The 27,829-nt window shown below is 39.8% G+C and overlaps 3 protein-coding genes across 9 annotated transcripts in view; all 3 read left to right on the plus strand.

Moving 5' to 3' along the window:
- Positions 1 to 16,650, plus strand: part of LOC137866800 (uncharacterized) — a 28,986-nt gene extending 12,336 nt beyond the window's left edge. For 6 of the 7 annotated variants that reach the window (XM_068702950.1, XM_068702949.1, XM_068702952.1 and 3 more), the window contains 6 exons: positions 733 to 777; positions 867 to 926; positions 9,752 to 9,811; positions 10,060 to 10,689; positions 10,775 to 10,813; positions 11,220 to 16,650. In XM_068702950.1, the coding sequence (XP_068559051.1) occupies positions 733 to 777; positions 867 to 926; positions 9,752 to 9,811; positions 10,060 to 10,689; positions 10,775 to 10,813; positions 11,220 to 15,043 (4,658 nt within the window). In that variant the 3' untranslated portion in view covers positions 15,044 to 16,650. The remainder of the gene's footprint in view (positions 1 to 732; positions 778 to 866; positions 927 to 9,751; positions 9,812 to 10,059; positions 10,690 to 10,774; positions 10,814 to 11,219) is intronic. The other variant, XM_068702955.1, reaches the window with a different exon arrangement.
- Positions 16,651 to 17,819: 1,169 nt separating this feature from the next.
- Positions 17,820 to 19,819, plus strand: LOC137867091 (GTPase IMAP family member 5-like). Its single transcript, XM_068703525.1, has 4 exons — positions 17,820 to 17,887; positions 18,734 to 18,787; positions 18,949 to 19,581; positions 19,665 to 19,819. The coding sequence occupies exons 1-4, from the start codon at positions 17,848 to 17,850 to the stop codon at positions 19,817 to 19,819; spliced, it is 882 nt and encodes a 293-aa protein (XP_068559626.1). The 5' UTR covers positions 17,820 to 17,847.
- Positions 19,673 to 25,544, plus strand: LOC137866801 (GTPase IMAP family member 8-like). The gene is made up of 2 exons (XM_068702957.1): positions 19,673 to 19,727; positions 21,861 to 25,544. Exon 2 carries the CDS (start codon positions 21,929 to 21,931, stop codon positions 24,599 to 24,601), a length of 2,673 nt encoding a protein of 890 aa, XP_068559058.1. The 5' UTR covers positions 19,673 to 19,727; positions 21,861 to 21,928; the 3' UTR covers positions 24,602 to 25,544.
- The last annotated feature ends 2,285 nt before the right edge of the window (positions 25,545 to 27,829 follow it).

The raw sequence follows: 27,829 nt of genomic DNA on the forward strand, positions 1-27,829 counted from the left end.
GTCTGAGAGGAGTTCAGTGGGGAACTTCATACTGAGAGAGACTAAGTTCAACACTGAGGAAGAACCAGATCAATGTCTGAGAGTCAGAGGACGATTTAAAGAGAAACAGATAGTTGTCATCAACACTCCAGATCTGCTGCACCCCAACATCTCTGAAGACAAACTAAGAAAACATGTAGAACGTTGTGTGAGTCTCTCTGATCCTGGACCTCATGTGTTCCTGCTGGTTCTACAGCCTGAAGACTTCACTGAGGAACTCAAACTAAGACTCTGCAGAGTCCTTCAATTCTTCGGTGGTCGATCATTTGATCGTTCATTGATACTGATATCAACATCCAGAGAGGAGAGTTCAGGTTTCATGGAAAAACACATGCAACATCCCCCATTGAGAGACATGATCCAAAAATGTAGATCCAGGTTGTTGTTCCACAAGAACCTTGAACATCAACGGTTGTTAACACTCCTGAACAAATTGGTGAATGAGAACAATGGAGATCATGTGAGCCGTGATGTTTTTAAAGATTCAACGTCTGCTTTACCTTCAAAGTGTTCTTCCTTAGAAAGTGTTCAAAGCTTGAAACAAGGAGAATCACATTTGTTCAACTTCAATCCTGTTAAAGGTGCTGGTCAGTGCAGAAACAATTTTAGTAATGCTATGAATACAACTTATAAATGAGTTTGACTGAAAAGTTAAAGGTTTTTTTTGTTGATTGTGTAATTATTTTTTTTTAGGAATAAAGAGTCTTGTGTCTTCAGGAAAAGAATTGTGGACCAGCTGTGAGTATATTTACATAAGCAAACGATCATGCAGTTAGAGATCTAAGTTGATTCACTATAATTCATATTGACGGTTTGTCTTGTAACAGGGTCCACAGGTAGACCTACATCACACACTTCATCACCAGAGGAAAGCTCAAGCAGCCAGTGTAAGTAAATGAAGTAAATCTGGGAATGTGTTTTGATGTGTACTTGGTAACACACTACAGTAATGTGATTACTTTTTTCAATAGCATGTAGTGTAATGTTTTACAATTTAGAATTATGGGGTGACGCTGTTGAGCATCGACCATGTAAGACGTGTCTCCATTGTGCTCTGTGAGGTTGTGATAACTTTAACTTGTCAACACATTTGTTCCGCAACTTTTTTGCCGGTGCTCATTTACAAGTTGTGTTTGGACTGCTTCGGGTTACTTTGTCTATAAATTGACCAACAAAGTTCTGGACTGACATCTACAGGTCACCCAAAAGCCTTTCACGACAAAGCTGCCGACACAGGGAGTGTTCCCAATCTGGGACAACTACAAGCTAAACTTGCTGAAAGGAGACATTTTCAGTAAAATTGACTCGTTGTCCTCACCTGACCCCCACCATAACTTCATATAACTTTTGACAAAATAGGTGGAAATGTAACTCAAAGTTTTGATCCCTTACAGCATTGCAACAACACAAGTGATTATATAGATTATACAGAATCAGGGAATGATCCTGCCAAGTGATTATGTTAATTATATGTGCTTGATTATATACCAATACAGAACATTTGAGTTCGTAAGATAATTCAAATAACATCATTCAATACTAAGATTCACTTTCATATAAGGGCGAAAAAACCCACAGGTTGCTATGCAGGAAAAACTCCCTTATGGTCCATCCCCGCCGAGCGACCGCCTTTCTGGCATGAAGTGAACCTGTTCTTGCTTACAAACATGCATTACTGATACATATTTTAGTTTATGCAAAATAATGAACCATATACAGGTGCTCATTTGATGCAACGTGTATGGTAAAACTCCGTTGATCATGTATTTTAGCTAAAGCACTGGTACATTGACTATATGAATCATGACTATGAATTGTAAACTTTGAATATATATAAATGTAGAAATATCTGATTACAATACATTAAATTTATAGTGAAACACTCAGTTTGGAAAGATGATAAAACATGTGACGTGGTGATTTTGGACGTGTATGAACTTTCAACAAAGTTCAGGCTCCCGTCCTTATGCTGAGATGCCTACTAGTCTTGTTTCCTCCTCATCTGAGTCCGGAGTGGGAAACAGGTTCAGTCGTCCAACCATCATTTTAGCAAACTGGGCCTTTGTCCCTCGCTCCATTGTCATCATGTTCATCATCTGTCAGTTGGAGATTCGCCATAACACTCATCTGTTTGTCCATGCTCCTCTGGCACTGCTTCCTCAGGATGGGTACGATGCAACATGTCAATAGAAAAGCTACAATCAAAACTATTCATGCACTAATGCCTCTTTTTGCCTATACAATTTTCCCAAAATTTGGTCCAACCAATACCCTGACCAACCTTTCTTGCCAGCATTCTCCTTAAGCTCTTGCCTCCACCTCAAATTTTTCCTCCATTGCAACAGAATGTTCAGTAAAACATTTTCACCACACATTCAATACCTGTCGGCTGTGCCTGTTGTTTGTTCACTTAACACATGGGGAGTGGGAATGGTCATAGTTATGTTGTCACAACTTTAGTCTAGTAATATTGGGTTTTCATACCATACCGGTCTCCTAATGAATGAAGGAGTAATGTTAGCCTGTGGGAACCAGGACACCACCCAGGTTACTTTACAGTAAACGGTAGTATTGCCTACATTAACCCTTTGTTCATCCGTAGCAAATCCACCACTGGCAAATCATTCATACCCTTCCACTTGATCTGTTTTATAAGTAGTGGGAGGCTCGTTCTGCGACGTGTAAGGCGTAACTTCTGCACATGCGTTGCACCGTTGATATTCAGGACACTGATCTCAGTAGTCGTGTTTCTTTTGAGATCCATTCAAGAGTCTATATTGAACTCCACACATAGGAAGTGTCAATGTTTTTGTTTCCACGTGTATATTATAGACATGATTTTGATTCCACAGTCGGCTTATTCTGACCTCAACGTCAGCTGTGTGCTAGCTTCCCATTTCCACATGGTGTGAACTTGTCTCTTTGGAGATGCATTAGCGTGCCTCTGTCTGAACACTGGATGGGCTGGTGTGAACCCAAATGGCAATGCTGGCATAGGTCCTGGTCTAGCACGGGTTAGAATACGTGTGGTTGCATCGTACTCATCTGATTCATGGTCTGTGGCTCTCCTCCAGGACGGCTGAGCCACCGTCTGGGCTCTTACGGTTCTTAAGGTTGGAGTACTGGTCGTTGTTACATTGGATGAGTTCGGACGGCCTCGTCTGTGATAGAAGATATCTAACAGAACATGATATATTGTCACAACTCCCCCCTCTGGCCATTCCTATGGCCATTAAAGTATTTACAATTTATCGAAACATCAACACATATTACCCACAATAGTTTACATCTGCACATCATATGATTCACATAATTGATGAGGTTAAAATGAGCTGTTTTTGTGAGTTTTAAGCAACTCTATGTAGCGAGCTCATAAATGTTAACATCAGCATGGGACAATAAGCCTCCTGAGATGAGGTGAAACACAGACATCAGACCTCCATCTCTGTTGAACTGTTATAGAGACAACATGTCAGTGAGGTTCATAACACACAATAATCAAACAACTTAAACAATTTCTAAGAAATTCTATTCTCCAAGTATTTATAATATCATTATTTACATTCAGAATCAACTGTCAATTCAACTGATTCCTTTATCACGTAAAATAAAAGAAAGCACTTTCTGTTTTGTGAGATCATGTTTCTCAGATAGCAAGCTGTAACAATGAACATAAATATTACACCGAAATGTCACTTTCATAGCTCTAAGGGAGGAAAGCAGTCGGACATTCTAAACAAGTCTGATGTTGCAGGATCAACATGTGCGTTGTGCCTGGTGCCTTTTGATTCACAGCAGTCAGTGAAAGTGAGATTCTTTGGAACGTGAAAGTCTGTCGGAGGGATGACCTCTGGTTCTAGACTTCTGTAAGAGCCACAGGTTCTGCAGCTTGAGCAGAGAAGTGTGATGCCAACTTACCGCTGCACAGAGTGTCATGATGAGACTACAGCAAACCCAACAACCCGTCTCACGTGTCCGGCTAGAGGACGCCAAACCGTCCACTAACAGTTCTAAATCAGCATTTGGTGGGCGTTACTGTGAGGTCTCTGTGTGCAGATCTGTTCAGGAGAAATCAACACAGTTAAGTGGCTCTCCATCTGCTGCAGTAGGAACAAGAGTAGCAGGATTAAGATCTTTGTCATCAACGGTATCAGTCGAGGAGTCAGTCCAGGTCAGTTTGTTCTGCGCAGAAAGATGTTCACCATAAATCATGGAAGAGAGGGATGCCTCTCTTTCTGAATAGTTGGGATCCATTGTCTATACTATGACGTCATTCATATAAAGCTCATCATTGTTTCTTAGTTGTGTTTTAGGCACATTTTGAATTGCCTGTATTCTCTTGGGAGAGAGGGTTTTGTCCTCTGCTGTGATCACATGTCCCAGATATGAAACTTTATCCAGAGCAAAGTGAAATTTGACGGATATCCTTGTGACCATTTGCAGCCAGAAATTTAAGTAGAATAACTGTAATTGTAAATTACTCTAATCTGCATGCTTCTTCTGTGGGCCTGCAAATCATGATGTCATCAACATGTTGTAACAAGGCAGAACCATTTGGTCACTATGAATCAGCCAGATTGTCTCTCAAGACACTGTTTAACGCCAGGGCTTTCTGAATGTCCCTGAGGACATCAAGTCCTTTTAAATGAGTCTTTGTGCAAATATTTGGTGTGCGCACCGGTGAATTATCACATTTGATTATTCTACCAACCTTCAATGAAGACTCAAGCATGGGTGTAATACCATCAATATCCTCTCGTTTGTGTGGATATTGCTTCATTTATGGGCAAAAATCTGATTTTGGGTGAACCACTAGAGATGTCGCACCCCTCACCTGTCTTACATCACACATTTGAAAGCATAGTGTGTGTTCTCTTATCAAACATAAGTTGAGTTATTCCTTTCACTGTTGATTGACATTGATGTACCTCTTGTTTTGTATACGTCACCATTATTACTGTAGTTTACCACTGTGCAGCCAGTCAGACATCCTCTCCATTCCTGGGCCTCACGCCAAGGACACATGTGTGAACTCCCCTTTAAACAACTCTTATTGCTTGGGAGACAGAGAAACAGAGACAACAGCAGTGTTTTCTGTCCAATAAATGTTCATTATATCATTATATATAACTTCTCCACTTCTCTAAACAATACTTCTTCAAATCTTTTAATCCATGTAATCAGCCTGCATGTAACATTCTGAATATTTTTACCTTTAATAGTTTGTCTTGTAATAACTTTCTAAAACCTTCATCTTTGTTGGAATACATCTGGTATGTGTTTGTCTAGTTTGTCATAGTCTGTACTATACTAAATAGTTATAATCTAGAGTTAATCACCCTCTGTGTTGTAGTGTGTGTGCGTTGGTGGTCCCTCTCTGGGGTCCACTTGACCATGTCCCTCGGACAAAAACAAAACAAAGTTTGACAGTATGTTTTCCTTTTTTATCGATTTTATCTGTCTTATTGTTCCCTGTTTTTTTTATTTGTGTCTTTCTGGCCTTTATTTATTAATCTCTTTCTTTCTCCCTTAGACATTATTCCATGAATTTCTGCTTCACCTTTCTCCTTCTGCTCCAAACAAGTTTTGAGTTAATAACATTTTTGTAGGCTGAAACTGCCTTTTTCAGGGAACCCATTTTATCCATTCTTTCAATTGTTGGGCAGTCTGATTATCTTTGTTCCGCATATATTTTAATATTGGAGGTAAGACCTTGGCATTGGGCTGCTCAGGCTCAGACTCACTTTGACTTTTACCCATTTTCTCTAGTTAGTCGTTTACAGTATTTTCAACACACTCTTGTCAAGACTTAGTTCAACTTGAATGGATACACCAAGTCTTCTTTAAATACTACATGTTAACCAGGACACGTCTGTCCAGCATTCTCACGAAAACTTGAGTGTGAGATTACAAGTTTACCCCTTCAAAGTGTCTGTTACATCACAAAATGATTTTTCACCGGGTGAAATTATTTTTCCAGTTCCAGGATCACAGCGGCGATCTTGACCCCCGTCTGAGGACAGCCTCTCACCTTCTGGGAGGAATCAGCTATTTTTTGCGCGCTTCTGTCGTCCAACGGAGTCCAGATCACTCGTCTAATCCCGGGTTTTACAAGTTACAATTCTGCTGTTTATTCTGATAAATAATTAGGTTGCTTTTATAATATTATATTGTCTCTTTAACATTTTCAGTACTTCCCCCCTCGCACAGTGATTCTTCACTGTGCGATTCTGAGATGAGAATGGTCAGCAATGCATTAATTGCCACCAACAATCCTTCCTGTAATCTCCACAACCCCTTTCCATCAACTGTCGCCGCTCTTCCTCTGATTGTTTCGGAACTATGTATGATCAATGTCTGTATGTATGACAACTCTACTCCTCTCTGTAAGGCCCCAACATCTGGGCGTACAGCCAATCACACACCAGGGAGGTGGAGCAAGAGTTTATACTGGCTACTAAGTTGAGTTTACGCACACACATCTGGGCGTCCTGCCACCACCGAGTACACAGAGCCTGAACTTTTTTTCTCCGAATAGGATCTGGACACAATATAGCTCAGAATATATGCAGATAGATTGAAACAAACTCTATATATTTTTCCACTTTGAACACATCAAGCCAACCAAAACAACACTAGTGTTACTAACTTTAGACACTCTAATTGACAAGTTTAGCTCTAAGGTTTGGAAGCTTTGAGCTTGTGTACTGCTGTTGAGTCTCCTTGTAACCAGAGCAACTCAATAAAATCACGATGAAACTTCTACCATCACAACTTATTTGCAATAGGCACCTTGCACAATGCTATATATTCCTTATGAGAGGTTCTACAGAGGCTTGGTTAAACTGTTGCAAAAGCGTTATCACAGGGAAAACATGCCAATAGCTCATAATCATGCAAAGCCACCCGGGTGTATTGGTCATCAATAGTCAGCGGTCTCAGTCTGTCAGTCAGTTTTTGATCTTTTTCTACTGTCAGACTTTGACAATGTGTAAACTTTATTTTGAATTGCTTGTTAAAGAAATATCCTTATTATTGGGCTGCTTGTCACACAGTTATAAACGTCCTCTTTGTTTCACCCAGAAACAGAGGCTCATTAATCTTTACACAGGGTTTTTTATAGGGAGTTTTGTCTCTTCCCTCTATCAGTCTCTCCTTTACGGTAACTTTGTCAGTAATGACAAATTTTTTATTATACTATATTTATCCCGTTGAGGGGGAAATTTTTCTCTGCATTTGACCCATCCCTGTACCAGGGAGCAGTGGGCTGCCCATGACAGGCGCCCGGGGAGCCGCTAGGGGGACAGTGTCTTGCTCAAGGACACTACGACTCAGCTCACGTCCCAGCCAAGGATCGAACTGCCGACCCTCCGGTTCCCAGATGACCCTCTTAGCCTAGTGAGCTAGTCATTCATGGCCGTGTACCAAATACAAGTTTCAAAACTGTATTATTATTTATTGTCTATTAGTTAGATATTGCTTTTCCTGCTCATTAGATTTCTGCACAAAACTTCTGAGTCTCTTGTCAGCGTAGTTTCCTGCCTTAGACAGAAACCACTCTTAACAGATTCCCTGTAATCTAGTTTATTATATGTAAATCTATGCCAGTCCTTGTTCACTTCTCTTGAGCTCATAGAAGGCCTCTTTAGAGTTTATTAGGACCTACTTATCACACTCCTACTGGAGTTCTTTACCCTTTTTTACAGGAATTGCTTTATCATTAGCACTCAAAACAATCTCTTGAGCTTGAGAGATTCACAGACCGGTCCGAGTTTTAGCTTATCCACACATCCAGGCATCCGGACAATACATTGCCGCACACCCCTTCGATACAGAGAGCTCTCTTTTTTCAGCTGGAGATCAAATTTTTTATTTTTTTTATTTTTTTTTTTTATCCGCTAACACCAATTGGCCTCTCTCCTCCTCCGCCAAAGAACGTGGATTCCGTTGAGGGGACCCCAGACACCCCCACTCTGTCACACAAGCGAGAATCACGCTATACAAAAGTAAAGAATGAGATATAAAATCTCCTACCTGATATGTGGCCTCTAGCGTGATTGTCGGTTGGCTGAAGAAGTGGAGATGCCTCAGCCTCGACTCAAACGCACGTTGGGCGCCATTATATAGAAGCAAAAATGAAGAGAAGAGACGGAGTTCTTGGAGTAGCAACCAGCGGGAAGTGTTTTAATGAGCAACAAGGCAACATTCAACAAAGTCCAACGTATCAGTTATTACAGCTTACCCTTATAGGCTAATTCACCCCCTTGAGTCACTTTCCACCAATCAGATCAGTCGGCCGAATCAAACAAAGCATCCCTGGTTTCCAATACGGGGCCTTGCATAATATCTAGTTTGGTCATGTTGTCTCCAGAACATTATGACAGAACATGTTGACAGGATGTTCGGCTCGTTTGCCGGGAAATGTTTGAGAGTATCCAGGCGCCACCATCCTTCACGCTAAGGCTGCTGGCACCCACACTATCTAAGAAACATCTGTTTATTCAACTGGGTTGAGATATCAGGATAGGAACACGTTCAATCCTAAGTTATATGATGATTTTCTTCAACATGACTTAACTTTAAGTCTTGTTAGTGAGAGAGGAGTTAGAACATACCATCGAACCCTTGCATCAAAAAGGTATCTCCCATGACCAGGTCATCTCTGAGTCAGAGCGCTCCTCCTCAGACTATAGCGACCAGTTAACTGCACTTGGCTCGACTGTCTCCGTGTTTAAAGCCCAGATAAATGCAGGACCTGAAAGGAGGATGTGCTGTGTCTCAGTGGGTAGAGCAGGTAGTCTTTTTAACCTCGGGCGCTTCTCAGCAGCCAACTGCTCCTAAACAAAATGCTTAGGATGGGTTACATGCAGAGGTCAAATCTCATGTATGTCCCAGTAAGTATATGATGATTGTAATGAAGTTTAGGTTTAAGATCAAGGAGGAACCACATAAGTCTGGTCGGTGTCCCAGAGTGGGCTGAGGAGGCTCGCCTGACTGTTGCAGGGTCGTCCTTCAATCAGTTCGATCCCCGGCTCCACTAGTCCATGTCCATTTGTCCTTGGGCAAGACACCGAACCCCAATCTGCCCCCGCAGGCTGTTCCTGCGGTGTATGAATGTTAGTTAGAGTCCTGATGGACAGGTGATACAGTCTTCTTCTTTGCCCATTGGAGCCACTCGCACTTTAAGGACACTGTGGCTGACTGTCTCAGTAAGCTAACAAGCTAGTTCATTAGCACTCATTTGGCAAGCTGTTTTACCTCAAGTCTTATGTGATAATTCCGCATGAGTTACTTTATAAATACCTCAACTGTGTTTGTTTAAATGTCCTTGCTGTCAGGCAGAAACTACACTTGTGTCATTTGGGTCAAATTTAAAGGATTTTGGTTCAGTGAATGAACGATTCTCTAAAACCAAAAGAGTACGGAGTGGGAATGGCCATTTTACTTTGTCAAATAATATTTCGGTTCGGTTTCTAATTCTACAATTAATAGGGGTGTAACGATACACAAAATTTACAGTTTGGTACGTACCTCTGATTTTGGGTCACGGTACAGTCAAAAGCTTTTTTTTTTTACTAGTTTGAACTAAAACATGTAAAATTCATATAAAAATAAAGATACAAAATAATGAACAGAAATTCATCCTTCCTTCAACAGTGTCTATTTAGTTAAAGATAACATGTGAATGAATCAATGTTCTGTTTTCTTACAGTCTCACATGATCTGCAGCCTCTGAAGCGAAGCAGCAGCTTTGAATTCCTGCCTCCTAACAGTGAGTTAAACTGAACTGAGAATTAAATTCTTGTGTTCATTATAATCTGATTACAGTGTTTTCAGGTGATGGGTCACTGGTTAATGTTCAAGTTTCAAAATGACAACAGCTGACACATTCACTCTAGTCCACCTTTAAAAAGCTGTGACGTCCTCCTTGGTTATGAATCTAGTTTTATTGTTTTAATTTTGGTTCAAGTCTTTTATTTGAAGAGTAGTTTTTTAAAATGTTTCTGTTTTTCTTCTCAGTGTCTGAGCTGAGAGTTGTTCTGCTGGGGAACAGCTGGTCTGAGAGGAGTTCAGTGGGGAACTTCATACTGAGAGAGACTGTATTCAACACTAAGGAAGAACCATACGACTGTCTGAGATTCAGAGGACAGATGAAAGAGAAAGAAATAGTTCTGATCAACACTCCAGATCTGCTGCACCCCAACATCTCTGAAGACAAACTAAGAGAACATGTAGAACACTGTGTGAGACTCTCTGATCCTGGACCTCATGTGTTCCTGCTGGTTCTACAGCCTGAAGACTTCACTGAGGAACTCAAAGTGAAGCTCTGCAGAGTCCTGAAACTCTTCAGTGATCAACCATTTGATCATTCATTGATACTGATATCAACACCTAGAGAGGAGAGTTCAGCTTTCATGGACAAAGACCAGCCTTTAAAAGACCTGATCAGAATGAGTAGATACAGATCCCTGAACCAGAAGAACCTTGAACTTCCAGAGCTGTTAACACGTTTGGGTCAAACTACAAAGGAGAACAATGGAGAACATCTGATCTGTGATGTATTTGAAGATGCAGCAACAGGTTTTGATCTGGGGAGTCTGAAACATGCAAAAGGAGTCCGTTTTAGATCTGATCCTCCAAAACCTGTTGGTGAGTGCAGAACAGTCATTCAGTTCATGAATAATGAATAACTTAATATTTACTTTACTTACCTTGACATGACTGTCTTTTACAGAGGTGAACGTTCCCAGTAAAATGACCCCGCCCCCCCAGTGTAAGTAAATCACATGTTATCCAGTTACATACAGTAGCAACAATACAACACTGATATATATGAAATATACAGTATATTGATATCTGTAGTATCAGTCAGTACTTTGTCAGAAAATGAAATGGTGATTACAGTGAATCAATAATGTTGCTGACTGATAAGGACCCAGAATGAGCAAACTAACATATTTACAGTTATGCTAATTAAAGTATTTGTATCATGGAGAATTATGCTTCATATTTATAAATGTGGAGAGAACATGAATTTTGACACAATGAGCAACAATCATTAATGTCTGCAGCCCTCTTTGTTAAATTAATGATATTTTACATGTATGTTGAATTGTTGAGTGATGAGAATCTGCTCATTGGAATCTTCTAACTAATATTATATCTGTGTTATTTCATAGCGTCTGAACTCAGGATTGTGATGTTTGGAAAAAGTGAGGACAAAAAGAGAACATTATGCAACTTCATCTTTGGGATCAAAAAGGTTAAATATTTAAAAACAAACCCCAACAAGCACTGTGAGGTCACCCGTGGACGGTGGAGAGAACATCCTCTAAAAGTGGTGAAAACTCCAGACGTCTTCAGTCTGTCTGAGGAATCAATCAGAGAAGAGATGAAGAGCTGTGTGAGTCTTTGTCCACCTGGACCAAATGTTCTGCTGCTGTTAGTGAAGCCTTCTGATTTCACTGAGAAGAACAGACAAACACTGAAGTTCATCCTGAGTTTGATTGATCAAGATGCTTTTAATCACTCAATGGTCATCTGGACACATGAGGGGGATGAAATGAGTTTCTCTGTTAATGAACTCCTTAAAGACTGTGGAGGAAGACACTACAGCATGTTAGGAAAAGACCACACACAGTTAATGGAGAAGATTGAGAACATTGTGTATGAAAACAAAGGATCCTTCCTCACCTTCACTGAAGACACCATCAGACCAAAGTGTGACCACATGAAACCATCTTTAAATCTGGTTCTGTGTGGGAGGACAGGAGCAGGGAAGACTTCAGCAACCAAGGCCATTTTAGGTCAAACAGAGCTTCATTCAGTCTCCAACTTATCAGAGTGTGTTAAACATCAGGGAGAGGTGTGTGGACGTTGGGTTTCTCTGGTGGAGCTGCCTGCCTTGTATGGAAAACCTCAGAAGGCAGTGATGGAGGAATCACTCAGGTGTATCTCCCTCTGTGGTCCTGAGGGCGTCCATGTCTTCTTCCTGGTCCTACCTGTGGGTCCACTCACTGATGAAGACAAGGGAGAGTTACAGACCATCCAGAACACATTCAGCTCTCGAGTCAACTTCTTCACCATGATTCTGTTCACTGTGGAGTCAGATCCTGATGATCCAGCTTTTGTTAACTTTGTGAAAGAAAACAAGGAGATCCAGGATCTCTGTCAGAGCTGTGGAGGAAGATATGTTGTTCTCAACATCAAGGACCAGCAGCAGATCCCAGAGCTGATGGATTCTGTGGAAAAGATGAGAGTTGAAGGATGCAGATGCTTCACAATGGAGATGTTCACCAAGGCTCAGATGGAGAATGTTTCAAAACTTAAAGCTGAACTGAGAGATCTAAAACATAAAAGTAAGATTGGAATAGATGATGAACATCAGAGTCCAGAGGGTCTCAGGATGGTGCTGATAGGAAAGACTGGCAGCGGAAAGAGTTCCTCAGGAAACACCATTCTAGGAAGAAAGGAGTTCAAAGCTGAATCGAGCCAAATATCCGTCACCAAACATTGTCAGAAAGCAGAGAGTGAAGTGGACGGTCGTCCTGTCGCTGTGGTCGACACTCCTGGTCTGTTTGACACAACTTTGTCCCATGAAGAGGTTAATGAGGAGATGGTGAAATGCATCAGTCTTCTGGCTCCTGGACCACATGTCCTCCTGCTGGTGTTACACATTGGTAGATTTACAGAAGAGGAAAAGAAGACATTACAACTCATCAAGGAAGGCTTTGGGAAAAATGCTGAAAAGTTCATCATCATTCTTTTCACTGGAGGAGATTCACTGGAGGAGGAAAATATATCTATTGAAAAATACATAGAAAACAAATGTGATGATTCCTTTAAAAAACTGATCACTGACTGTGGAGGAAGATACCACGTGTTTAATAACCGTGGTAAAGAAAACCAAATGCAAGTCAGTGAGCTGATGACTAAGATTGACACAATGGTGAAGACAAATGGAGGCGGCTGCTTCACTAATGAGATGCTGCAAGAGGCCGAGACCGCTATCAAGAAAGAAATGGAGAGAATCCTGAAGGAGAAGGAAGAAGAGATGGAGAGAGAGAAGGAGGAATTTAAAAGAAAATATGAAGAAGAAATGCAGACAATGAGAAGAAGAATGGAAAAACAGAGAGCAGAAATTGAAAAGGAGAGAAAACTGAGAGCAGAACAACTTGAAGAAATGAAGGAAAACATAAAGATGGAAGATGAAAAGAAAAAGAAAGAACAGCAAATGAGAGAAGAAGACGACAGGAAGAGAAAACAAGAGGAAGAAAAACAACGATGGAAGTGGAAACAGAAAGTTAAAACTTTAGAGCAAAACAGAAGATTAGAGTCAGAATCCCAGGACAGAAAACTGGAGGAGAATAGAGAGATGATGAGAAAAGAACGAGAGAACTGGGAGACAAAACAAAAAGAATGGTGGATTAAACGAGATCAAGAAAATGAACAGAGACGACAAGAGGAAGAAACAAAACATAGAAAACTTCAAGAAGAATATGAACAGGAAAGAGAAAAATATGAAAAGAAAAGAAAAGAAGAAGATCGAATCAGAAGAGAACAAGAGGAAAAAGAGAGAAAAGACATGGAGGAAAAACAGAGAGCAGAAGTTGAAAAGGAGAGAAAACTGAGAGAACAACTTGAAGAAAAGGAGAAAAACATAAAGAAGGAACGTGAGGAGAGAAGGAAAGAACAGGAAATGAGAGAAAAGGAAAACGACAGGAAGAGAAAACAAGAGGAAGAAAAACAACAACAGGAGTGGAAACAGAAAGTTGAAACTTTGGAGAAAAAAATAAGATCACAGTCAGAATCAAAGGAAACCATCGACAAAAAGCTGGAGGAGAATAGAGAAGAGATGAGAAAAGAACGAGAGAACTGGGAGACAAAACAAAAAGAATGGTGGATTAAACGAGATCAAGAAAATGAACAGAGACAACAGGAGGAAGAAACAAAACATAGAAAACTTCAAGAAGAATATGAACAGGAAAGAGAAAAATATGAAAAGAAAAGAAAAGAAGAAGATCGAATCAGAAGAGAACAAGAGGAAAAACAAAGAAAAGAGATGGAGGAAAAACAGAGAGCAGAAATTGAAAAGGAGAGAAAACTGAGAGAAGAACAACTTGAAGAAAAGGAGAAAAACATGAAGAAGGAACGTGAGAAGAGAAGGAAAGAACAGGAAATGAGAAAAGAAGACGACAAGAAGAGAAAACAAGAGGAAGAAAAACAACGACAGGAGTGGAAACAGAAAGTTAAAACTTTGGAGCAAAACAAAAGATTAGAGGCAGAATCAAAGGACAGAAAACTGGAGGAGAATAGAGAGATGATGAGAAAAGAACGAGAGAACTGGGAGACAAAACAAAAAGAATGGTGGATTAAACGAGATCAAGAAAATGAACAGAGACGACAAGAGGAAGAAACAAAACATAGAAAACTTCAAGAAGAATATGAACAAGAAAGAGAAAAATATGAAAAGAAAAGAAAAGAAGAAGATCGAATCAGAAGAGAAAAAGAGGAAAAACAGAGAAAAGACATGGAGGACAATCATAAGACAGACATGGAGACTCTGAAGAAGACATATGAAGATGAAGCCAGACAGAAAGCTGAGGAGTTCAATGAATTCAACGACAAATACATCAAAGAATTGGCACATCAAAAGGAAGAGCATGAGAAAGAAATGAAACACAAAGATGAGAAATATGACCTCTTAAAGGCACTTTCATCCCACAATGATCAACAAAAACAGAAGAAACATCAAGGTGAAATTTATGGCTTACTGAAACGTTTGACCACAAAGATAACAAGTCTGTCAGAAATCAAAAACCTACTGGAGCGGCACAAAACAGAAATGAAAAATATGAAAACTGAAGAGGAAAAGAAAAATCTGCAGGATGAACATGAAAAACAAACAATTGACTTGATGCAAAAAGTTTTGAATGAAGACAATGAAACATTTTGGAAACGTTTCAAATATTTGGTTCCCAAAACATTTGGTTTCAATAACTGAAGCGACTGATTTAACGTTCCACGTTAATGTCGACAGCAGGAGTTGATATGTGCTCTTCAGGTGACATTCTGCCCCAGAAACATGCAGCGTATTTACATTGACATACATTCATTAACAGGCTGGAGTCACCGTTGACACAAGACAGTGAACTAATCAGTTTGGATTCTACGCAAACCTCAGACTTAAAGTAGTCGTTTCCACAAAATGATCTGGAGAGGAACTTCATTCACTTTGTAAGCAGTGATCCAGAGAACAATATGTGTATAATATGTGATCGTAACAGTAAACAGACAGTTTACAGATTTAGTTTGATGTTAGATTTGGTCATTCCAGTCCAATAAGTCAGGTAGAGTTTTTGTTTTGGTTGTGTATAACTTGGTGGTTGGATTCATTTTTTTCTTTTCAGTTTGTTGTCCTGAAGCTCTTTGAGGTTTGTAATGTTCCAGTCAGTCACCAGCTGACTGAAGAGACTCATTTTTAGATCGTAATATTACAAGTTTATGAATACTAGTTGTTCTCAATCAGATGATGAAAGTCGTTGTTTTGAAAATCCCAAGACGTCTGAACAACGTTGTGTGGAGCGTGGGTTCCATACTCACTTGGTTTTTGTCTCATTTAACAAATTTACAAACAGTATAAGAGACAATAATGGACTCGTGTGTCGACGAGGCATACGAAGTAGTTATAAGTACCACTTGTTTATTTCTTTATGTCATCAATATTATCAAGACATAATGTTAAAGCTATTTGTATCTATTGTTTGTCTGTGTTGGGCCAAAGCATCACTCACAGTCGGTTATGAAGAGTTGACAATGATGTGTACTGAGGCAGGATACGTCGTTTTATAATCGGATACAGCAGTAACTTCAGTAACTCTACTTTTAGCTGATATGCAATCATACGTCCCTGCTGATGTATCCCTCTGGGTCAACTCAAGGAGTCTGAGAGACTTCTGTTTCCTTGACTCGGACTCTTTATCGACGAAATGTTAACATCAGTGTTTTCCGTCTCGTGATAGTTTATGCTTCTAATGACTAAATAACTCCCTATCTGTACAATAATTACTTTAAAACCTCTGGTCTACATTAATGATTTATGTATTTTTTCTTTACTTAGTTTAGTTGATGATTGTAAAAAAATGACGGCACTTTTTTTTAGCCGACGCCTTCTCAGTCTGTAGACAATCTTTATGATGCGTTCTATTGTTTTCTTCTTCACTGTTTTTCAGGAATAATCACAGTTATTGCTGTTTTTTTATTAATATTTGGTGTAATTATTTACAGCTTGGCTATGAGAGACGTCAACAGCTGGACGCTGTGGGTCAGTAGAGATGATTTTTAGTTTTCTTTTGAAAATGAGAAAGAACTTGATGTTTGTAATATAAGAGAAATGAAATGTTTAGATGTCGTTCAACCCAAATCACAAATATCACAGCGAATATTAAATATGAAACCAACATGAATGAAGTTCAATGGAAACGAATGCTTTGATGTTTCTTTGTTTTGTTACATTTAAAATGTAAGTCATTACTCAGATGAATCTTGATTGTATGTTCTGCTGTTGCTTTATTTGCTCAGGATAAGAGATGAATAAAGTGTTTCCCTTCAGTTCAGTGTGGACTGTTTTTAACTCTGAAGTAGAACTGTTCAAACAGATGAACTGATCAAACAGAACGGAGCTCCGGTTTGTTTCTCCCTGCACACAAGACTGCAGGAGGAAGTGGATTCGATCTAAAGCATCTTTATCCACCTGATTATTGTTTTTGTGTTTCCGGAATCTTAGAACCAAAGTAAAAGTATTCAAGACTGCGACACATGAACAAATATAACAGCTTTAGGGGCTTCAAGACTCTGTGTTATACGGTTCAAACGTTTCTGTCCGATCCCTGTATCAGTATAATCACATTCATCATCGTTCAGGTCATGACTAGCTCCTGTTCAAAAGCTCTGCACCTCTTTGTGTGTGTTTGCAGTGTTGTGTCCAGCAGATGGAGCGCTAACATCAAGCGTCATATCTTGTGTTTGACTGATATTTATCAAGACCTTTCTATTAACAGAAGATATAGAATTATTTGTAATACTTTTGATGGTTGAAAACATGTATAAAGGTTATCTGTGAAGGAGGTTGTTTTCAGTTTGGCCTGTTTGTTATCAGGATTATGGAAAAACTAGCGTTGTGATTTTCATTAAACGTGGTAGAAGAGTGTAGCATGAGCCAAGGAAGAAGACTTTACATTCTAGAACTGATCTGAATCACACATTATTTTCCCTTTTGTTATATTTACAAAATAAATACACTTCTAGTGTGATTATTATTACTATTATTATTAATAAGAATCTGCTTAATCGAACATGTATGTTTGGACACACAAGGAATTTGACTGGTTTCTACCAGTGAACTCACCTTCAAACTACAAGATGGAACATACAGAAGACATTAAGCTGAAACAAGGAGAGCAAGCTAATAGAGGAAAGTAGAAAACAACAATGGACAATAACATACATCTTGTATACAGGTCAAACTGTCCCTGTTAGCTGAGTGTACACAGGGTTACAGTAGTCCAACAGCAGTACAGAGTTATTACACAGGAGTGTTTACTTTCATCATCCTATGTCTGATTTAAGTGTTTAGAAATATAAATCTAAGGGTCTTGTTGCGGCTGCAGTTTTCACTTATCAACCAATCTGTAGAGCTGCAGTCAGCGCTGAAGTTTCCTCTGTAAAAACATGTTGGTGTGAAAAAGTGAGATGATTCAAATGTTAACTGTTCTCCCTTTAGGTTCTTCCATGCAGCAGTTCACTTGAATGATTTCAGCAGAGCACATTATGGCGACTGCAGCACCAGGTGAGTCCAGTCAGACTGTACTAGTCTGGATAAAAGACTGTCCTCTCTCTCTCTGTCCACAGAATATCAACATAGTGAAAGCACTCTGTCCTCAGAGCTTAACAGAGACACAGCCTACAGCTGGACAATAGTCACTGTTCAATCAACTTGAGATCATAATTCATCACTTGTGTTCTATTGAGCAGTATCTTCTTTACAAACTGTAAAGGATGCAGAGACAACAGATCACCACTTGGTGGAGACAAAACATTTACTTTGAGAGGATTCACAACACAAGCAGATGTGTTGGTTGAATTTGCTGCCATATAACTTTTCTCATGCGTTTACGTTTTTATCATGAGAGGGTGTATTGTATGCAAAACAACATTACATAAAATGAAAATGTTGCTTTTACATGTGGCTGCTTGTTAAAGGTGCTAAATTCAAAACTCAGAGCATATCTTGTGTCTCCACACGTCTCTCAACATGGTGATGAGCTGAGCCGGTGGCTAGCTGAGAGTGCTAACAGTGCAAACTACAGCAACAGTGCTGACAGAGCTCACAGTGTTAACCTGAGGGGGAACAGAAGGCTGGGCGCTACAGTCTTGTGCCGCCGTCGCTGTTTGAGACAGAGTTATCGACTGTAACCGCCGTGTGACAACAGTGCAGAGCGGCGGCCGTGAGCTTTCAGATTGGGTCTCTTTTTGTTTGTTGGGCTTCGGTAGGTTTTCCACATCTTTGTATTATATCTGGTCCAGAGTTTTAGAAGTCTGCATGGGACATCTGAATGATGGTGTTACTGCCACCAGAAGGTCTACTGTAGACTACATGTGATTAGTAAACGAATGCTGTGTCCTTCAATCACAGATCAGATGCATCCTCTGAAGCGCAGTAGAAGCTATGAGTTCCTGCCACCTAACAGTGAGTGTTATCCTGCTATTTAAGAACATCTGAGTTCACAGTATTTAGATGGTAAAATGATACGTAACTAAACCCTGAACTTAAACAGCAATGAGACTATAAATTGATACATGTAAGTCTGCATTTATTTGCGTTTTCTAAATCTTTGTTTTTCTTCTCAGTGTCTGAGCTGAGGGTTGTTCTGCTGGGGAGCAGCTGGTCTGAGAGGAGTTCAGTGGGGAACTTCATACTGAGAGAGACTGTATTCATCACTGAAGAAGAACCAGATCACTGTCTGGGAGTCAAACAGTTAAAGAAGAAACAGATAGTTGTCATCAACACTCCAGATCTGCTGCACCCCAACATCTCTGAAGACAAACTAAGAAAACATGTAGAAGACTGTGTGAAACTCTCTGAACCTGGACCTCATGTGTTCCTGCTGGTTCTACAGCCTGAAGACTTCACTGAGGAACTCAAAGTGAAGCTCTGCAGAGTCCTTCAACTCTTCAGTGATCAATCATTTGATTATTCATTGATACTGATATCAACACCTAGAGAGGAGAGTTCAGCTTTCATGGACAAAGACCAGCCTTTAAAAGACATAATCAGAATGAGTCAATACAGATATTTGAAGCTGAAGAACCTTGAACGTCCAGAGCTGTTAACACGTTTGGGTCAAATTGTAAAAGAGAACGATGAAGAACACGTTGGCCACGATGTTTATGAGGACACAACATCTACTCTACCAGATGATCATCAAAGTCCAAAACAGAAGGAAACACAGACTCCTCTCACAGATGCTGTTAAAGCTGCTGGTAAGTGCAGACATATTTCAATAAAAACCCTGCTTACATTAAAAACGTTCAGCAGCAAATTAATGATGTCATCTTTTTTACAGGTTTTCATGGAGTTAAAATCAGTCCGCAACGCTCAATCTCAGAGGAAACCCCTGTGACTCACAGTAAGTCCATTTGTGACAATGCTCATTATGTAACTGCAGACACATCTTTGGTGGCGTCTTTTCTCCACAATCAACCCAAACACATCCCATAATTCTACACTTTTGACAGAGAATAAAATAGAGTAAAAACTGTTTTATCTTAAATCATTTCACAAACAAACATAGTATTTCCTATTCGTCACATTTGTATTCAGCTACTTTGAATTTGCAAAATATATTGTAGGGGAATTGTGATGCCGCCTTTTCTCAAAATTATCCAAACTAGTGCAGTGCCCAGTCCAAATGCAATAGTATTATTGAAACGTATTGTTCGGTTCGTAATGCGTATCGAACCGTAAACCTCATACCGAACGGTTTAATACAAATACATGTCTCGTTAGATCCCTAACTAATAATAATAATAATAATAATAATAATAATAATAAGAGTAGCAGTGGTTGTCAGCAGGGTTACGGCAGGAGGCAGGACCAGGGTCCAGATATAACCACGATCCATGTAAACCTGTGAGGAGAGAAAGAACAAAGACTCTGAGGAAGAAGTAAAGTTATTAATGTGTATTAATGGGACATGAATTCATATAGAAGGAGAAAAGGAGAGAGGAGCTCAGTGTATCCTAGGAAGCCCTCCAACATTCTAGGCCTATAGCAGCATATCTAGGGGCTGGTCTAAGGCAAACCTGAGCCAGCCCTGACTATGAACCTGAACCAGCCCTAACTATGAACTATAAGAGTTAACAAAGAGGAAAGTCTTAAGCCTACTCTTAAATGTGCTGAGTGTTTCTGCCCCCCGGACTGAAACTGGAAGCTGGTTCCACAAAAGAGGAGCTTGATAACTGACGGCTCTGGCTCCCATCCTACTCTAAGAACCACAAGTACCTCTGCATTCTGGGAGCGCAGCTCTCTAGTAGGGTAATATGGTACTATAAGCTCCTTAAGATATGAAGGTGCCTGACAAATTAGGGCTTTGCGGTGAGGAGAAGGATTTTAAATTCTATTCTAGATTTTACAGGGAGCCAGTGCAGAGAAGCTAATACAGGAGTAATATGATAAGATAAGATAAGATAGACTTTATTGTCCCGAAGGAAATTTGTCTTGGAAACATACATACGGTGTCTGCTGTTAAAACAATACAAAATAACATATTGCATACATACATTACATGCACAGACTGCCACCCACCAGCCAACAAATGCATTTCACACTGCCCATTATACAACACACCTGTAGTGTATAGTTAAGATTAAAAAAATAAATAAAAATCTGTATTACAGGGCTTAGGCTCTGGCTAGCTTTCCATTTAGGGCTTTGATGGACAGGGGGACCTGTCTTAGTTTTTGTTAGTACACGAGCTGCAACATTCTGAATCAACTGGGGAGATTTAAGAGACTTATTAGAGCAGCCTGATAATAAGGAATTGCAGTAATTTAGTCTAGAAGTAACAAATGCATGAACTAATTTTTCTGCATCGCTTGAGACAGGATGTGCCTGATTTTTTACAATGTTACATTGGTGAAAAAAGGCAGTCCTTGAAATGTCTTTTATCTGGGAGTTAAAGGACATATCCTGATCAAAGATATCTAAGATTCTTTACAGGGCAATGCCATCTAGAGTAACTATATCATGAGATCATTTATTTCGGAGATGTTCAGATGTGCAAGAGTGAAAACCAGAGCAAGATTGAATTTGCTTTGGGCCCCATAATCACTAAATCTGGCCAAAACACACCCAGGTCGTGGTTACATGAAGTCAGAAAGAGCGGTGAAATACACTTAGCGGAGGTCATTTTTTGAATAGGCGTATAAGTCGCTTGCTGGTTGTAAAGAGAGTAATTCAATTATCAGAGATATTTTGCTGGCGGTAACATTATTAGTTTTAAAAGTAAGTATCAAGTTTTACACTGCGAAAATGTACTCACAGGGAAAAAACAACCAACTATTGTTTTATTGTCTGCAAACTTGAGAATGGTATTAGCATCATGTACAGGCGTGGAGTCATACGTCGACAGCACACAGCCCTGTGGGGCACCGGTATTCAGGGTGAGGGGTGAGGAGACAGACAGAGAGAATGTCTCTTGAGGAGACAGACAGAGAGAATGTCTCCTGCTATTTTATCTTTCTCTCTTTTTTTATTGTAGCTTCTGGACTCAGGATTGTGCTGCTGGGAAAAAGTGAGGACAAACAGACAAGACTCGGTAACTTCATCATGAAGGACCAAAGTTTTCATCACCAAAAAAACAGGCAAAGCATGGCCACTTGTGGAGAGTGGAAAGGAAAACCATTAACAGTGGTGAAAACTCCAAACATCTTCAGTCTGAATAAGGAGACCATAAGAAGAGAGATGAAGAGCTGTGTGACTCTTTGTCCACCTGGACCAAATGTTCTGCTGCTGTTAGTGAAGCCTTCTGATTTCACTAAGAAGAACAGACAAACACTGAAGTTCATCCTGAGTTTGTTTGATCAAGATGCTTTAAATCACTTAATGGTCATCTGGACACATGACAGGGATGAAATGAGTGTCTCTGTTAATGAACTCCTACAGGATTGTGGAGGAAGACACTACAGCATGTCTGCAGATGACCATAGATCATTAATGGAGAAGATTGAGAAGATTGTGCATGAAAACAAAGGAACCTTCCTCACCTTCACTGAAGACACCATCAGACCAAAGTCTGACCACATGAAACCATCTTTAAACCTGGTTCTGTGTGGGAGGACAGGAGCAGGGAAGACTTCAGCAGCCAAGGCCATTTTAGGTCAGACAGAGGTTCATTCAGTCTCCAACTCATCAGAGTGTGTTAAACATCAGGGAGAGGTGTGTGGACGTTGGGTTTCTCTGGTGGAGCTGCCTGCCTTGTATGGAAAACCTCAGGAGGCAGTGATGGAGGAATCACTCAGGTGTATCTCCCTCTGTGGTCCTGAGGGCGTCCATGTCTTCTTCCTGGTCCTACCTGTGGGTCCACTCACTGATGAAGACAAGGGAGAGTTACAGACCATCCAGGACACATTCAGCTCTCGAGTCAACTTCTTCACCATGATTCTGTTCACTGTGGAGTTAGATCCTAAAGCTCCAGCTGTTGTTAACTTTGTGAGAGAAAACAAGGAGATCCAGGCGCTCTGTCAGAGCTGTGGAGGAAGATATGTTGTTCTCAACATCAAGGACCAGCAGCAGATCCCAGAGCTGTTGGATTCTGTGGAAATGATGAGATCTGAAGGATCCAGATGCTTCACAATGGAGATGTTCACCAAGGCTCAGATGGAGAATGTTTCAAAACTTAAAGCTGAACTGAGGGATCTAAAACATAAAAGTAAGATTGGAATAGATGATGAACATCAGAGCAGAGAGTGTCTTAGAATGGTTCTGCTTGGAAAGACTGGCAATGGAAAGAGTGCAACTGGAAACACCATTCTGGGTGAAGAGCATTTTAAATCCAGACCCAGCCAGAATTCAGTGACCAAGTTTTGCGAGAAAGCGTCAGGAGAGATTGATGGACGGCCTGTTGTCGTAGTCGACACCCCCGGCTTGTTCGACACAACGCTGTCCAAAGATGACGTTCAAGAGGAGCTTGTGAAATGCATCACCATGTTGTCTCCTGGACCTCATGTGATCTTACTGGTGCTGCAGATCGGCCGATTTACACAAGAGGAGAAAGACACTGTGAAACTGATCAAGAAATATTTTGGCAAGAATTCAGCGGATTTCATCGTCATTATATTCACCAAAGGAGATGCACTAAAAAATCAAACAATTGAGAGTTACATAGCAGACGACTGTGATGACTTTGTCAAAAAACTGATTCATGACTGTGGAGACAGACACCATGTTTTCAACAATGAGGATCTGAATCATATTCAGGTCAGCGAGCTGCTGACAAAGGTTGAGAAAATGGTGAAGGAAAATGGCGGCAGCTGCTACAGCAATGAGATGTTCCAAGAGGCTGAGGAAGCAATAAAACACGAAGTGGAGAGAATCCTGAAGGAGAAAGAAGAAGAAATGCAGAAACAGAAGGAGGAGCTTGAACGGAAACATGAGGAAAAAACACAAGCAATGAAAAGAAGAATAGAAGAACAAACAGCAGAAATTGAACAAGAGAGACAACTGAGAGCAAAACAACTGAAAGAAATGGAGGAAAACATAAATAAAGAGCGTGAACAGAGAAAAAAAGAACAGGAAAAGAGAGAAGAAGAGGATAACAATAGGAAAAGGCAAGATGAAGAACAGCAACAACAGTGGAAACAAAATCGTAAACAACTGGAGAAAAAAATAAAGTCCGAATCAGAAGAAAAGGAAACCATTGACAGAAAACTGGAGCAGAGCAGAGAGGAGATGAAAAAGCAACAAGAAGACTGGGAGAAGGAAAGAAAAGAATGGTGGAAGAAACGATATCAAGAAGATAAACAGAAACGAGATGAAGAGCAAACTAAACTTAAAAAGCTCCAAGAAGAATACGACCAAGAAAGAGAAAAACATGAAATCAAAAGAAAAGAAGAAGATCGAACCAGAAGAGAGCAGGAGAAGAAGGAGAGAAAAGAATTGGAGGAAACCTACAAGAAGGACCTGGAGGAAATGAAGAAGAAATATGAAGAGGAGGCCAGAAAACAAGCTGAAGAGTTCAATGAGTTCAGACAGAAATACACCAAGGACTTCACAGCGTTGGTAGAGAAGCACATGGAGGAAATACAGGAACTGAAGAAAAGGCAAGAGAGACAAATGCAGGAGACAGAAGGGAGGCATGGAAAAGAGTACGATCTGTTAAAAGACCTCTCAACTCACAAAGAAAAACATCTAAAAGAACAAATGGAGGACATGAAGAAAAAACAAGAAGAAGAAATAGAGGAACTAAAAGAGAAATACAAAGACAAGTGTATCCTCCTGTGATCAACCCACTGATTAATAATCAGTATGATGGTAAAAGATGGAACCTCAGCTGAACATTGAAAGAACACCAATTCTCTTGACTTTTGTAAATATTTTTTAAAAAGCAAATATTTTTTTTTCCATATATTTTGTGGTTTTCTGGAAAGTCAATACTGATCAATACTGCAGCAAATTAACGTTGTTGCGTTATCGCGTTGGTACGCCGGGTTGTACCGTTGTCTCACTACGATGTGCACTTGCGTTACACTGTTGCATCGTTTCACAATGTTAACCATGTGTCATTGTACAATTCTGCAAACTACATCAAATGTCGAGGTTTTAGCTTTCAGTCAGATTAGCTGATGTCGCGCGACGAACAACTGTTATTGAAAGTTACGTGGTATAATAACGAGTAAAACAAGCGAGAATGTCCACTTAACAGGAGGTTCAAACAAACAGGACTTCCGGGAGACCACTGTTCTTGTCCTGTGTGAAATCAAAATGTTGACTTACCACTTATTACGCTTGTTAATTAAGGTTATGTAAGAAAGTACGCCAAGAGCGGTTGTCATGTTACTTTGTTAAGTGACGTTGTTAAGTTACTTTGTTAAGTGACGTTGGTATGTTGGGTTGTTACATTGTCTTGTTGTGATGTTACGATGTCACGTTACATAACTGTAGTGGTCTTGTTGCCTAAACCAAACTTTTGTTTTTAATGTAAGGCCCCGAAAAAAAGAGTTCTTCCAAGTGACTTGTTTGGGAAGCTGCCTGTAAAATACAAGTTATCACTTTTAGATGAGACTGTGATGAAAATCATCTATAAAGAAGATCTGGTGTCTCTCTTTGACCAGTGTGGACTTAAACGGGTGAAGAGAACCCTCTGTGATCCATCCTATATTCTGTACTCTCATTCGGATTTGGTTATGGTTTTATTTTGGATTTGGAAATGGTTTTATTTTCATAATTCTTTTCCGTCTCATGTAAAGCACTTTGAATTACATTGTTGTTGAAAGATGATATTCAAATAAACTTTCCTTTTGACATTTGTGACTTTGTGTGAAACACCTAAACAACTACTGGATGGATTGTGATGATTCATTATGAACTGTAATAACTTTATTGATCCTCTGACTTTTCATCATAGAACAATCATCAGGTCAACATGTTCATGTGTCCAATACTTCGTTTTATGACCAAATACCTGCAGAACTACAGACGTTCAATCAGCCTCAGATAAGCTCTGTTTACTGATTTAAGCTAATGTTAGCATGCTAACACGCTAAACTAAGATAGGTAACATAGTACACGTTATACCTGCTAAACATCAGCATGTTAGCATTTATTTTATTAAGTATTTCTAAGAATTAACTCATAAATTGTAGAACTTGCTCTAAAATAAAACCGATGCAACTTTCAAAAACGTTATACCAAGAAATGACTCATTTAAGTGTTTCTCAGCTAGCGCCCTATTTGAAGATATCATATTAATATTCCAGAATGAGTGTTTTATGCGTTTGTCTCTAGCAGCAGAGCTGTGAGTGCAGACACACTCTGACTTCCTGTAGACTCTGTGATTAGATACCATGCTGTTCTCCCAGAAGAGGACACCAGAGAGGAGCTGATGACCCAAACATTTCTACTGTACACCGTCTCTATACATCACTCAGGTTACAGTACACGCAGAGTATCAGCATCAACATATACTCACGGTACAAGTACTCGTGCACAATAATATGGATTGTATCTTATTCAGTATTGATGCATTAATGTGTTCATCACTTCAATGTTGCAGCTGCTGAAGGTGAAGCTCATTTGAATTTCTTTATATACAACTGGTATGTTTAATCTGTAATAAAACAATCATATATTCATTGATTATATTTAATATTAACAATCTATATCTGTAAATGTATAATATATATATATATATATATATTTCAGAATATATAATAATTCAGAATATCCCCCCTGGGGATCAATAAAGGCTTATTCTACAGACACGTGATGTTTGCTGATTTAATTTCATCGTGTAAAAACAGATTTTTTACACGTTTCTTGTCTTTTTCTATTCTTGATATTAGATCACAAGTTTAAGTCAAACCTTCCCCAGTTGTCCTCGTCTTTCTCTGTAATAAACAGAATCTCTAGATTTTCAGAGCTTTGTCGCCCGTTTTACAAACGCGCTTTACATTTCTTGTTCCTTCCTTCCACGCAGCCTTAGTTTCAGCTCATTACCATGTAAATCAGCCCGTAGAGACTTGAAACCTGCTTTTAATCTCTCTGCATTAGCACAGAACAAAGCTGAAACTCTGACCGGCCTGAAGGCCGACCGCGTCGTGTCCTCTCTGTGCTGCAGGTTGCAAGTCTCTGCACGCCGACGTGAGAAGATTCCCATCCAGCCCGGAAGTGGCTCCCGTGTTCACACCTTGTTTGGTCTTCGTTGGGTTGTTGCATGTTAATCAGACCGTCGCTCCTCCTGGAACAGGCCTGAACCAGCCGGAAAATGTGGACAATGTGGGCTCTGCCCGACTCCGGGGCGATGATCTAAGGCCAGGGCTTTAAAACCAGCATGCTGAGGCAAACGGTGCTGTGACTTCACTGCAGCCAAATCTGACACTTCACAGCAGCTTACAGCAGCTTACAGCTGCATCCCTTAATGTAGTTAAACTGCTGTCATTTAGATTTAAACTTTGGTTATGTTTATTGTGGAGAAGGACTTTCCTCAAACGTGTGGAGCAGTATTCTAAGTAGAATTTACTTTTAGGTATTTTAAATAATGTACACCCCTTTTGTAATGACTCCAAAATCACACAAATCATATTTGGACTTTGTGTACTGCTGCGCAATAGTCCAGAACAAGAATTATTACGAGGTATTGGTTCAACTACTGTAGAAATGATGTTATTGTTTTACTATTACGGAAGAATTCTTATTTCACAGCAGCTCAGCCTGAGTAACTTCAGCTGTCAGATAAACGTATCGTGGAATAAAAAGTACAACCTATAATACTGTGTATCTTTGATGCATCTTTTTATCAGCTTATTGTTTATTGTGTGAGTAAAACTAGAACCTGCAGAGTCTCCTCTATCTGCATCCTTCAGGTAAATGTTGTGGAAATAAAACTGTGTAGAAGATGAACTGCAGCAGGTGTCATGTGGTGCAGCTGCAGTTAAATGCATATCAGGAAAGTTTACATACATTCACATGTAAAACTCTCAGAGCAAAACGAGAACTAGCAGTTTAAATATT

Source organism: Cebidichthys violaceus, unplaced genomic scaffold (genome assembly GCF_023349555.1).
Source record: "Cebidichthys violaceus isolate CVI_PGR_0920_01 unplaced genomic scaffold, fCebVio1.0.p SCAF_9, whole genome shotgun sequence".
Classification (NCBI taxonomy): domain Eukaryota; kingdom Metazoa; phylum Chordata; class Actinopteri; order Perciformes; family Stichaeidae; genus Cebidichthys; species Cebidichthys violaceus.

What these genes read in the sequence shown, in the direction of transcription:
- LOC137867091 (XM_068703525.1), top strand. Translation starts at nt 17,848, where the DNA reads ATGATTTCAGCAGAGCACATTATGGCGACTGCAGCACCAG. An exon ending in TATGGCGACTGCAGCACCAG is followed by an intron (nt 17,888 to 18,733) that starts GTGAGTCCAGTC and finishes CTTCAATCACAG; the next exon opens with ATCAGATGCATCCTCTGAAG. An exon ending in AGATGCTGTTAAAGCTGCTG is followed by an intron (nt 19,582 to 19,664) that starts GTAAGTGCAGAC and finishes TCTTTTTTACAG; the next exon opens with GTTTTCATGGAGTTAAAATC.
- LOC137866801 (XM_068702957.1), top strand. Translation starts at nt 21,929, where the DNA reads ATGAAGGACCAAAGTTTTCATCACCAAAAAAACAGGCAAAGCATGGCC.